The sequence below is a fragment of the Anabrus simplex genome, chromosome 1 (genome assembly GCF_040414725.1).
Source record: "Anabrus simplex isolate iqAnaSimp1 chromosome 1, ASM4041472v1, whole genome shotgun sequence".
Taxonomy (NCBI): domain Eukaryota; kingdom Metazoa; phylum Arthropoda; class Insecta; order Orthoptera; family Tettigoniidae; genus Anabrus; species Anabrus simplex.
The window spans coordinates 1,790,480,106-1,790,494,342 of NC_090265.1; the positions used below are offsets into that span (position 1 = coordinate 1,790,480,106).

General features: G+C 38.1%; 1 protein-coding gene across 2 annotated transcripts in view; it reads right to left on the minus strand.

The window, feature by feature from the left end:
• The window catches only part of ND-75 (NADH dehydrogenase (ubiquinone) 75 kDa subunit), a 155,846-nt gene that overhangs the window by 75,984 nt on the left and 65,625 nt on the right, over positions 1 to 14,237 (minus strand). For both annotated transcript variants that reach the window (XM_067138625.2, XM_067138626.2), the window contains exons 9-10: positions 3,813 to 3,964; positions 1,332 to 1,517 (exon numbers count right to left, since the gene is read on the minus strand). In XM_067138625.2, the coding sequence (XP_066994726.2) occupies positions 1,332 to 1,517; positions 3,813 to 3,964 (338 nt within the window). The remainder of the gene's footprint in view (positions 1 to 1,331; positions 1,518 to 3,812; positions 3,965 to 14,237) is intronic.

A 14,237-nucleotide genomic window follows, 5' to 3' on the forward strand; every position in this document is an offset into this window, starting at 1 on the left:
CTGCAGTTAAGTCTACCCTAATCACAACAACAGAATTTAGTAAGAGAGTTACTACAGATAGCACAGGGACGGTACTATACTACACAAATTTTTCACAGTAATAGAATAAACACACTACTTTCTAATAAGATACTACAATACACTACAATAATTTTAAACTAAGTTCAGACGTATTACAATTGCAACATGTTATTACCAAGCAAAAGCAGAAAAGAAAATTACCATTAAAGTTTAAAATTCACAAAACTACTCAAAATTATAGAATAGGCACTCTAATTTCTAATAAGTTACTATACTACACTGCAATAATGTTAAAACTACATTCAGACGTATCTTAGCTTCTTACTAAGCACAACAGAAATGAAAATTCCAACTAGGCCTAAATTTAGATATTCGCAAGAACTACTGGTAGGTACTCAAAGATTACCAACAAAGTTAAACACATATAGAGATTAATATTAGTACTACTTTGTCTTACTATGCTGTAAAAGAAATGAAACCTGCCGTTTGCACAAAAATACACACAAATATAATAGGCAAGATACTATCTAATATACCGTATCTACACTACAATTCTCAACAAATGCGGTTATGTGATCTTTAGAGATGGTGGATTACTATTATTTTCCCTACTCTGCAGGACGGAGAATAAAAGTGTCCTTACATGCTGAAAAATATGAGGTTGTTTACAATAATTTTTCAAAAGTATTTCTGTCTAAACTATGCCAGGGACTTGAACTGCAATTATTGTGGACTGAACTACCCCAGGTACAACAATGTGCTGTGAGAGGTCCTGTTGCAGAGCAGAAGTTCAATGCTCCGGAGGGCTGTGTGGCCAGCCAAGTTAGTCAGTACAAACTATGGAACCAGAAAACTCGAACTCAAGTGCACTTGAGATAAATGTACATAGTAGTTTTAATAAATTTAGTCGATAGTAAAGCACAAGTACGGAACATAGTATGGGACAAGGGGTTCCTCAGAGAGCTAAACAGACCCTGTTTAAGACTTATCTCCTGCCCATCGTGATGTATAGTCTGAACAGTTACGTCATACATAAAAGAGAAGCAAATCAACTGCAAGCTGTTAAAATGTTCCTTAGATCAGCTGTACAAAAAACAAGGAAGGACAGAATTAGGAATGATCAGATAGGAAGAGACCTGCAGATCAGCCTGACCATGGAAGAAAGGCTGAGTGTTATAAGGCTGAAGAGGCTAGGACACAGAACACAGGATCCTGATAACCTGTCACAGTACTGACAATGCCCAATGTCATCGAGAAATGGTATAGTTAAACCATAACCTATGTTGTACATATAACAATAATTGACTTACCCCACATGCTACAGCAGTATCACGTGCAATTTTCTGCACCAAAGACAGAATAGCTGCTCCATCAGGTCGCTCCAGCTGGTCCGCACCAAGGACAACCATGGGCTTTTTCGCCGATTTCAGTGTCTTTGAATAAGGGTGACTACCATTTGCCAGCTCTTCCAGAATGTTTGGAGCATCGCCTAAGTGCTAAACAAAGGGAAAAAAATTGTACAACTACCTCCAAAAAAGATACATGTAGAAAAAAATCACCTTATTCGCTTCATTAGGCAAATTGTCTAATTCAAAATTCAATGTGTGTTTCAGGTTTTCCATGTTCATAAGCAAACTCTTCCCAATTTCCAAAGAAACTCACAGCACTGGCAGTATATATCAATAGTATTTCAAAAACAATATGACTATACAGAGCAATTTGTTAAGTCACTACAAACTTTTGGGGGGTACTGTAGAGGTAAAAATAAGTAATATACAACTTCGTTCTGAAAATGCTTTATTTCAGAGTTATGATGCAAGGCATTAAAAACATGTGCCAGCACAACCTTCGGACATGCCACGCTTGTCACACAGCGATTCAAAATTGCAACAATGAAGTAAAAATTCAATCTTCCCGTGGCCTGTGGAAGAAAATTCTTGCATGGCCAGAATACATTTTTTTCAAAATGTTTTTTATTATAATTGCTTTATGTCGTGCTGACACAGATAGGTCTTATGGCAATGATGGGATAAGAAAGGGCTAGGAGTGAGAAGAAAGTGAATGTGGCCTTAATTAAGGTACACTCCAGTATTTGCTTGGTGTGAAAATGGGAAGACACTGTAAACCCTCTTCAAGGCTACCGACAGTGGAGTTCAAACCCACTATCTCCTGAATACAAACTGATAGTTACAACAATTACAATCTGTTGAGTTTTACCTCTTCATTATGTTTCATTCTTAAGATGTTGATCTGTTCACTAGTGACTACAGTAGATGTTCGTGATTCATTTGCACACTCCACTACGCACAGTTGATTCCGACAAGAAAGGATTCTGCGACGTTCCCGAATTGGTACGACAACCAGCACGTCTCTGTCTACACTTTTATGGACTCACTTTGAAAGTGCTTTGTGGTAAACTGAATGTACTTTACTATACTGTGGTTAGATTGTGTCAAATTTGTGATTTCTTTATTAAGTTGAACTCTGGGAGGAATTAATTTTGTGTTGTTTTGTTTGTGTTGCACTGGATAGAAAGCATTTACTCTAAGTTTACACAACATACAGTAGCTTAGTTGAATTTGTGATTCTCAAATTAATAAACTCTTGGTAGGAATGTATTTTGTTTGTGTTACACAACTCTGAAATACAGCGATTTTGGAAAAAGTTTTACATAACATCTTAGTCTGACTTTTACCTCTACATTATACTCACAAAGCTTGTACAGCGACTTAAAAATCACTGTATATACAGCAAAATCTACACAATGTATACTGTTTCCATTAGAACATTTGAATTAACTTGATAATCAAAGACACATTTTAAAATTTTAGGATGTTTTTCTGTTTTTTTTTTATTCACATGTAAAACTTCCTATAACACGTTCAGTGCGGATCACACGCCGGGCGCGTAATGCTAGCTTTTAAGCATGTGCGGAGCACACACCTAGCGCATTATGGGAAGGGTGCTAGAAAATGTGAATTTCAGATTTCCCGTATGGTAAGAAAGACTCTCCTTATCAACCTGCACATTGTGTGCATGCTCAGTTTCCCCTCGTATTTTCCATGTTTTCGTCATACATGATCATTCTTTTTGGGATCCTTGAGCAGGAAGACAACTTCAATGCGAGGTTTACTGTTTATTACTTCAAGAGAATTACAAATGATTCCACTTCTGAAATAAATTCCACTACAGCAATTAGTTCAGTAAAAGGACTGAACTTATAATTGTCATTTATTATTGTATCATATTTATGAGTAACATGAAAGAACTTGTAGAAATCATTTTTGACCGAGTCATAATGCTTATGTTATCATTTTATTTATATTTTGTTCAGAAGGCCGACAATGCAGTTCCTTCAGCATCATGAGGTCCACCCGATAAATGGTGCCCTTCGAAAGAAGACAATACGCTTCAGCAGCTGTCAGTTTTGCAATAATGTAAAATTGTATAATAGGAAAGTGTAAATACGAATATATTTATGCATTTGATTGTTATCCACATTAAATAATGCACAATAATCTATCCACGGGCCTGGCACATGATCCGCCCGATTACCAGTATTACCTCTGTATTTCAACCAACCGTGCAGGTCACGCACCGGGCGCGTGAGTGGGGTAAGTGCACGAGTTTGATATAACTTGTCCTACCAACATCCAAAACTCCAATTATTACAACTTTTAAAGAGTTCCACGCAAATATCTTGCTCAGGTTGCAGGGCATGTCATGCTCTACAAATACGCAGTGAATGTGTTAAGTGCTTTGGAAGTGGTCAGCAATCAAATATTACTCACATTATAATTATACGTCAAGTCCACTTGTGGTCCAACAAGAGCAACCTCTAACTCATTATGAAGGTAAGCTTTCCGAATACGCGCATTAAACAGTGGTGCTTCGAATCTAGGGTTGGTTCCAATCAAAAGGATATGGTCTGCTTCTTCGACACCTGGAAAGAGAAATATATAGGCCCATACAACAACACTAGTAGTAGTAGTAGTAGTAGTAGTAGTAGTAGTAGTAGTAGTAGTAGTAGTAGTAGTAGTAGTAGTAGTAGTAGTAGTAGTTTGTAGAGAGCTTACGGACCCTACCTATGATGAAATCTAACACTGAAGACAGCACAGACACCCAGCTCCCAAGCCACTGGAATTAACAATGAAGGTTAAAATCCCCGACCCACCCGGGAATCAAACACAAAACCTCTTGGAAAAAGGGCTAGCACACCAGCCATGGAGCCATCGCACTAAATAAAAATATCATTAAAATCAAAACTCCTAAACTGATGGTTCTTTCTTTCCTGTAATTTACAGTATGGCAGCAAAAGTTCAAAAGATAAATACTGGGCAGTTATAAATGATCAGCATATGGAACCAGAAGATGATTTATGTTAGCACCATCGCAGTGCAGAAGAGTGCGTTGTCAGGTAAGAACAGATTGGGTCTTGAATGACATTTAAACATGCTAAAGCATAGCTTTCACCATTTACAACTGTTTAACCCTTAGCACTTCAAATTGTTTAGCTGGCCATATACCTCTACTCATATTTCTAGAAGTAACATCTGGTATCTGTTCTTAAGGCCACAACAATTTACTTTGCAGAACTCAAGACTGGAATAAATGACTTTACATGCACATACAAACACGGAATAAGCAGAATTTACGAATGCCCCTGTATGTATTCACTTGTCAAATTATGCGGGAAATTCATAAAATCAGCATGGATAGACTTTTAGGTTACCTAGGCAGAGCAATCATAATCTTCTAGTGAACTGGAGCCTTCTTTAACTTCAGATTCATTGAATATTTCTGAAGCACCCTGATTCTCACTTCCCGAATCAAGTTCAAATCCTTCACAACCGTGTTCATGTCAGTACTACTCAGCCCACTTGATTTGCTTGAAGCTATTTTGCTCCTTCCAAGTGTAAACACAGAGCTCAATGTACAACCTGCAGATTGCCTGCCTAAATCACACTAAGAATTATACTCACAAGGCCATGGATTCTCTGAAGTCCAGGTATCGCCTGAGAATCGCTAGTTACTTTCATTCTTCCATTAAAACAAGTTGGGCCGATTGCAGAAACGGTATTTAGACGATGTCTACGGTTAAACAATGCCTAAGCATGGCTGCCGCATTGCAGAGACGTTATTTATCACTTAGACACTGTCTAAAACCGATGTTCAACCGGTCATGTTTAAACACTGCCGAGAGCACTGTTTAACCTCAAATGAGAGGAGTGAATCACAATTAGAGGTTATGTACCATAAAATATGTCATTTGTATGATCATATTGAAACGGTTCCGGAAAGAAAGGTTAGTCCGACGGCCTCTCTGTGGGTCGCCCGCTGCTAAATCGCATGCACGGGGAGATAATCAAAATAAGGTTTCGCTTTACGAGAGACTTGTTTCTTGAGACTGACAAAGTGACAGTCCGGTAACTGTCAACTTGAATACAATTCTTGGCAACCGATATATTTTATTATGTACATGAGGTAATTTCCATGGAATTATAGGTCACTTCGACTACATACATATCAGAATTATGTGTCCCGATCGTCTGAGGGCTGTCACATATATCAATCAGGAGGGATTCACTTATATTTACTGCCAAGTAAACACACATAATAGTGAAAACTAAAAAGTAGGTTGTATGGGATTTTTATATATATATCATCGGCAACTATCAGATAGGAAAAGGCAAGTGGTGGTGATTATCGTTTAAAGAGGACTGAGGAAGAAGAGCCGTGGCCATAACAACATCCCTAGTATTTGCCTGGTGTAAAAAATAGGGAAACTACGGAAAACAATCTTCACGGCTGCCGATGATGCGTTTCGAACCTACAATCTCCAGAATGCAAGCTACATCTATTTGGCCCGTACAACACACTCGGTTACACATTACTATTGCTTCATCTTCCCTTCGTCGAAGCTACCGTATTTATGAGTAGATTACACTCACTGTAACAACGCTATAATGAAAGCTACACTTCCCCGTACGGTGCCGTGTTGCTTTAGTGTCGATAATATGATGAGATTTAATTTCCACCGAAAGCGATACTCTTATCTGTGGGCAAGTCATGCTCAGCCATATTTGAGTAATGTGTGGGGAGACAAACAGCTGACTGGCGTTCGGCGCGCGCACCGGCGAATTTCATTGGTTGCGACAAGCAAAGAGTTGCATGAAAGATACTTCTGTATCCATTTTCAAACCAAAATTGAAACTTTAAGGGATGTCTAGTTAAACATCGCCTGAACATTGTTTATGCAATGGAAGATCGTGAACGATTTAGGCGTTGGTTAGGTAGACGATGTCTAAGGCTTAAAACTAGTCATCGTTTCTGCAATCGGCCCGTTCTCTTGGGAGTAATCATTATGTCGGAACATTTCCGACGTATGAGCAAAACAGAAAATCGCAATGTCAGAACATTTCCAACGTACAAGCTTAAAGGGTTAAGTTATAGTGGCACTAAGACTAATCACACTGCTACTAGGCCATAATAGTAAAACTTCTGGAAATGCTTGTTGTCGCACCAATATCAATCCTAGCATTGTCCTGGCTTAGAGATAACAGCTTTCCTTATTAGAAGGAGCCATCCTTTTGTATCTCATGGTTACCATAAGTAATAGTAAAAAGTTTTACAGCTGGTTGCCACCTGATGCCACGGTGGTTGTATGCTTGGAAGACCTGAGTGCTGCCGTTAACCACAGATGGTTCATCCGCCAACTCTTCTACAATCTTCAAACCGAGCCTGCAACACTGCCAGTGAGCTCGCCTTCAGAGATGCTGAAGCAGCTCACCAACGGGAATGAATTCCAGTAGCCCACCTGTTAGTGGCGACGTGCTAAAATCGAAGGCTATAGTATTTTCCAAGATGATTAATATAACACATTACTTTAAGACATCCACTGATCGGCTGCAGGGGTTCGAGAATTGCTGTAGTATAACAGAAAGAATGATTTATGGAGAGTCGAAAGCTACAGGCGACACAGAGTATAGCACAGGATGAAGGACATTCAATCACAACATACTGAAGATTACATATATAACAATAAGCACAACAGTGATGAGACTGGTCTCTTTTACAATAAGATATCAAGTAAAACTCTTGCCGAGACCAAAGTCATGGAGGGAAGAAGAGTAAAGTTCACACAACTGTCTTGTTGAATACAAATGCTGATGATTTGTACAAGCTCCAACCCATAGTCACAGAAAAGTCTCAAAATTCACATTCAAATTTCTTTACCGAGTGTGTGAGTTGAGTTCTTTTCAATCAACTGTACCAGTGTGCTTCAGGCCCTTGACTAGGGCATCACTGCCAATCTCCAAGTCCAACACAACAAAATCTGGTACAACACATACTGCTGAAACTGATGCAGGAAAAGAGAATTCCATGGTCAACATTCTAGGGATGACAACGGCCTTTTATTGTTTATTTTTTTAAAGAAATCTACTGTATACAGTACTGTAACATCAGTATGCTTACAATCTGATTATTTCACCTTTTTTTTTTTTTTTTGCTAGGGGCTTTACGTCGCACCGACACAGATAGGTCTTATGGCGACAATGGGATAGGAAAGGCCTGGGAGTTGGAAGGAAGCGGCCGTGGCCTTAATTAAGGTACAGCCCCAGCATTTGCCTGGTGTGAAAATGGGAAACCACGGAAAACCATCTTCAGGGCTGCCGATAGTGGGTATTTCACCTTTAGACGCAATGAAATTCATCAACTACATTAGAAACAATGACCTCTTCTTCTTCTTCTTTTATGACACATAGGATCACTTTAGTCAGTCCGTCGTTCAGGTCTCTTTGAAGGGATTGTTCGGGCTTTGCGGTCCTCCCAGACGCTCCGATCTTCGTGCCCTTTCCTCAGTTGAAAATGTGCGTGTTGTTGGTTTGTTTTGTGTAAGGGTAAAGCGGAGGTTTGTATTCTTGAGTTTTGTATTCAATTTTATCTTATTTTTGGTGTCTTCTGTTGTAAGGCCTATTTCCTTCAGATCCTCTCTTACTTCTCTGATCCATTTACATCCTGTTGTGGTATTTTTTGAGACGAGATTGTGTTGTACTAGTTGTTTCAGAAGTCTCTAGTCCTGCATCCTCATGATATGTCCAAAGAATCCCAGTCTCCTCTTACGCATAGTATCTGTAATGGGTTCTAGCTCTTTGTACACGACTTTGTTAGGTATTAACCGCCACTGTCCATCTTTCTGATATTTTTTGTTGATACAGGTTCTTCCAATCCTCCTTTCAATTTTCTGAAGTCTGTCAGTCTTTGATTGTTTATTCAGGTAAAAGAGTGTTTCTGCTGCATATGTAGCTTCCGGTTTTATAACTGTGTTGTAGTGTTTTATTTTTGTATTTATTGATAGACATTTCTTTTTGTAGATATCCCATGTTAATTTTTGTGCTTTAGCTAATCTATTTGTTCTTACTTGGATTGAGATTTTTTCATTTAAGTTATGTGTTATTACTTCTCCAAGATATTTAAACTGAGTTACTATTTTGATTTTATTACCATTTATGGTGACTTCTTTTAGCTGTGTTGGTTTTTGGGGCATAATTTCTGTTTTTTCAAATGATATTTTGAGGCCAATTTTATTTGCAATGTTTTGAAGTTCTGATATCTGGGTTTTTGCTTCTTTTATGTCCACTGCTAGTAATGCTAAATCGTCAGCAAAACCCAGGCAATTTGTTTTGATTTTTCGGCAAATCTTTATTTTGGGGGGACATTTTCTAAACCATTCCCTCATTACCATTTCTAGAGCACAGTTAAATAATAGTGGTGAGAGCCCATCTCCCTGCCGTAGTCCAGTTTTAATTTCAAATGTCTCTGATGTTTCCCCCCTAAACTTCACTTTTGACTTGGTATTGGTGAGAGTCAATTTTATCATGTTTATTAATTTGGGGTGTAGTCCAAGGTGTCTTAAAATTTTAAACAGAGATTCTCTATGGATGCAATCATAAGCTTTCTTGAAATCTACAAATGTTATCACCATATCTCTGTTTCTTCTCCTGTTATAGTCCATTATCAACTTAAGACTCATGATCTGATCAGGACAGCTCCTCCAGGGTCTGAAACCTCCTTGATATTCTCCTAGTTCTTTCTCAAGTTGTAAACTTATCCTATTAAGGATGATTATTGAAAATATTTTGTATGTTATGTCTAGGAGAGAGATTCCCCTGTAGTTATTAGGGTCGGTTTTGTCCCCTTTTTTGTGCAGAGGATGAATGAGGGCTGTTGTCCAGTGTTCTGGTAGTTCTTCTTTAATCCAGATAGAGACAAGTTGTTGATGGAGGGCAACTTTTGCTGAGGTTCCTGCATATTTCCAGATTTCCGCAAAGGTCTGATCTTCTCCTGGCGCTTTGTAGTTTTTTAATTTATTCAGAGCTTGGTAGACTTTCTTTATTGTGGGGGGATTGATGTTTTCTGGTGATGTTTTTATCGGGGTGTTGGTGTCCAAATGAAGGAGTTCTGTAGGTTCCTCACAATTTAAAAGCTTGTTGAAATGTTTAGCCAGAATTTCTGCATTGTCTTTATTGTTATGGGCCAGCTTACCATCTTCATCCTTCATCAGTAGGGTCGGGGGTTCATATTTTTGGAGCTGCTTTCTGAAGGTTTTGTAGTAGTCCCTTGATTTAGTTTTACTGAACTGTTCTTCAATTAACTGCAGGGTGTCCTTATGATGTTGTCTTTTTATTCTTCTTAAGACTTGGGTAGTTTCTTTTCTCTGTTTTACTAGCTTTTGATAGGATATTTCTGTCTTTTGGGACAATGACCTCTATAAATTACTTTCACAAAGAAGGCATTGTAAAAAGTTATACAGGGCGAGTTGGCCTTACGGTTAGGGGCGTGCACCTTGCATTCGGAAGATAGGGAGTTCGAACCCCACTGTCGCCAACCCTGAAGATAGTTTTCTGTGTGGTTTCCCATTTTCACACCAGAGAAATTGCTGAGGCTGTACCTTCATTAAGGCTACTGCCGCTACCTCCCACTTCCAGGCCTTTCCCATCCCATCGTCACCACAAGACCTATATGTGTCGGTGCGACGTAAAACAAATTGTTTAAAAAAAAAAAGTGATGAAGAAAGCAATGAGAATGAAACTGACTCAATGCTCGCTGATGAAGATCCAAACTCAACTGTTATGTTCATTTTTATGACAACCTTTCTGAACAAGAGAACAAGGTGACAGGGAAATAGTCTATGTAGCACGTACATCCAGAAATGAGGAAGATGATAGGGACCGAGAAGAGGAAAATCCTCCATTCTCTATTCCAGCTCTTGGCGAAGTGATTAGTGCAACAAATTTGTGCAAGCATTCTCTGTGGTCAACCAAAATGGTGAGAGAGTGTTAACATCACCGATCAACTTCCAGAAGAGGTGTATTAACTCCATACAAAAAGTGTCAAACAGTGCAGGATTTTTTATTTATTTTTTTTTTTTCCTGAGCAACAAAAATTTGTTTTCATGACAAGAATAACAGTAAATGAAACATTCACCTACTCCCATAGATAAACTCCACTGTCTCGCTGGTATAGCACCACCTGAAATCCGACGCGAGATTGCTGCTAGGTATAAGAAAAGCAAGGCTATGACTATGCCTGTCAACCAGCACATCCTAGGCTGAAATCAAGAGCTTCTTGACAACCACTGAAGCTCTTAAAGGAACACCACAACAAGCAAGAATCTCAATGTGGTGGGAAAAATGTCAACATTTGAGAGAATGGATGATTCCAAAGGAAGAACTTCCTCCTGGACATTCTGAAAAGTGGACAACATGGAAGGCTCTCAATCGATTACGCTCCAGTACCACGAGATGCAAGACCAACCTACAGAAATGGGGCCTTCCTGTGGAGACAGTTTACTGCAATGGTACTAAGCAGACTAACGAGCATCTTCTACTGTGTCCTTCTTCTCCAGCCACTTGTACCATTAAAGACCTAATGAGGGCAACTCCAAATGCGCTTGTCGTGGCCAATTTTTGGTCAACCAATGTTTAAAATTCCCTGTTTAATTGTTGTCTCGTTTACTTTGTACTTCTGACACGATAAATAAATAAATAAATAAATAAATAATCTTATATTTGCAATTATTTAGTGAGTCTTCTAATTACTGTACATGAAGTGTAAGTCAATTTATAGTAAAATACAAGAAAAGTTCATAAATAACAGTAAGTGACTGAGATTACAGTAATACTGTTTGTAAAATGTAAATACTGAAAATCTTTTAGGACAAAAAAATGGTATGTTTAACATGAAATCAAGAAGGTCCATTTAAATGAGATCAGATCCTCAAATTGGAGCAATGACAACTTTATCGATGCTTTCCGCAGGCAACTGAAAGTTTATAAGAGAGACTGGGACGGTACCATGTGCTCCAATCATCAACCTGATAACGTTGATATTGCTAGGCTGATACTTCAGCTTGTAGAAAGGCAATTGTCGGTTTGTAAATATTTTGTTTTTTGAGATGAACTTCCTTCGACTGTCTTGTATGGTCCTCTAATAGCACGGTGGGATTGATAATGAATCCGTCCTTGTTATTTCTGTAGACTGTAAGGTTAATTTGCCATGTGCTGCCAATCAAAAATATGCTGTTAACTTCTTCATTCACATCAGAGTTTTCCTTTCAGAGCTCTTCTGCTATCAAAGATCTTATTTTACAGTGACATCAGTTCATTCTCTGAAATGTATCGTACAGTCAGTTTAACACAGCTGCAGTTGAAAATACACACAGCAAAACAAATTCAGTACAGTATTCATTTTATGGGTTTGTTAAGGCAGTCAATTAACATATCCCCTCAAAAATGTACTCTTATTTGAACGTACAGTAATTCTGAGTTGGATGTAGCTGAATGTCTTACCCTTGAACTATGTATAAAGCAGTTCAAACTGTATAACCTTTGTCCAATGTACTGTAGAAGAAAAGCACAGTGCACTTCAGACTACTGTACATTGGGATGATGCCTGAGGATTACAGGCGAAGAAGGCTAAGGCATGGAGGAGTGGTTTCAGTTCAGTACAAAGGTTTTGTCATTTCTCTAGACCACACAGAGAACATCAAAATCTGGAATCATCCTAAGCAAAGTTAAGGAAGAACAAATTTAAATGTTTCAGAGCTTTGAAAATGAAAAAAATGTTTGTAAGTTGTTTGCCGGACACAAGAGTGAATGTGAACCAAAAGACAAGAGATTTGTGGATAATCTCTATATGCATATAAAAGTGAAAGCACAAGCAAGGATGGCCTGTCTTAAGAAAATAAAACTGCTCACTTTGAACAATGAAACAGGAATTAGAAAGACCTTTATGTAGACTTTCCTATGCAGCACAGCAATGTATGGAAGTGAAACATGGATGATAACTACGGTAGTTCAGAAAGAGAATAGAAATGTGGTGTTGCAGAAGAATACTGAAAGCGAGATAGTAGATAAAATCATGTATGAAGAGATACTGAACCGAATTGGTGAAAGGAGAACGATTTTGCAAAACTTGACCAGAAGAGAGAGAATAAATTGTTCATGGACAATTACATTTCCTCTCCTGCCCTTTTCAATGATTTGCATGGAAAGAAAGTAAACCACACACAGAACATCAAAATCTGGAATCATCCTAAGCAAAGTTAAGGAAGACATAACCGGAAGGACATTCCGAAAAAATTTGGACCTAAAGATTTGAAACTGAAGAAGGGAGATATTATTAGCAAAAGTGAAGGGAAACCTGTGTACAATAAGTTGGAAAGATAAGAGGAAAGTGTATTTGCTGACTAACATGAATAACTCTCCACCATCCGGTCACTTTATTGATGACAATGGGATTGCACCAAAACCTGCAATAATTGAGAGCTACAATGCACATATGGGTTATTGTGACAAGTGATCATATGGCCAATAGTTACGATATTTCCCGCCGAACATGGAAGCGGACAAAGAAACTATTTTTCCATCATTATTTTGAACACCATCATTCACACGTCATGTGAAGGAAAGCTGTCTGAAAAGGAGTTTTGTGAGCTACTTGTTAGGAATCTAATACAAGCTGCTCAAGACATGAACCCAGAACTACCATCCACTAATCTTGGCAGACCGGTTACCAGTGTTGCACAACCTCTCTCGCCTTTTGAACAACGTACAATGCTAAAACACAGCTTGTCCTAATCATGAATGACTCATGCTAACTTAAGGTGATGTACTGTGGTAATAAAATATGAGTGGAAAAATGTTTTTATGAAACCATAATTAGGACAGGCTTTTTAGCATTATAAGTTATTATTAAAATGATAGGTTCTTCGGCTGAAGATGACCCACTAAAAGGGTCAAAACCGGTACTGACATATTAGCATGTTTTAAGTACTTTATAATAGAATAAATGTATTGGATAGGTGGAAAATTCGTGCCTTTATATTTGCGAAAATGTACCATATGAAGAGTACGTTTTAACCTTTTGATCAATGAGTTTTGGTGACACTCCCAGGCCACCAGGAGCGAGTTTTTTCTTCAAAATTTTGAATTCTTAATTTTATGTTCTTCGATTCTAACTTTTCTCTATTAATAAATTTACATAATTTACACTTAGGTATACAACTGATACCTTGAATTTAATTGAAATCAGTGGCATAGAAAATATTTTTCTCAAAATAATGAAAGGAATAATAAAATTGACACAAATATAATTAGGCCTACTGTCTATATGTGATCAAATTTATAACCTTTACAACACACAGACTTGATTTTACAACAGCATCACCTATCAACAGACACTCGAGTTTTGCATCGTGTACAATGTCCGTATCCTTTCCAGTATAAACAATAATATCAATAGATTTTTTCATTCTTTTCTTCACATGGCCCATCAACAAAACAGTTGCCAGGAAAAGATAAAGAGTCTCTACGGTTATGCTTTGCCACTTATGTAACCTCGATTTTTCCTTTACGTCCATATTTCTGGAAAAAAATAAGTAGTACTTGCTCATTTCTGACACTATCAAGTTCATAATATTACGATCAACAACTTCTTTGAAAATTGACACTTCAAATCTTGAATTGTTGTCATTATCATTCAAATGAAGATTATCACTAACCCTTGAATTTGATGTATCAAAATGAGCAGAAAGGGTAGGAAGAAACCTGCCTACAGAACTCAACTTTCTTCCTTCAGTTTGAACAGCTGACAGCTTAGCGTTCTTTGCGACAGCGGAGCTCTGCACTTCGTCCTCAATTTCCGTGTTGTCG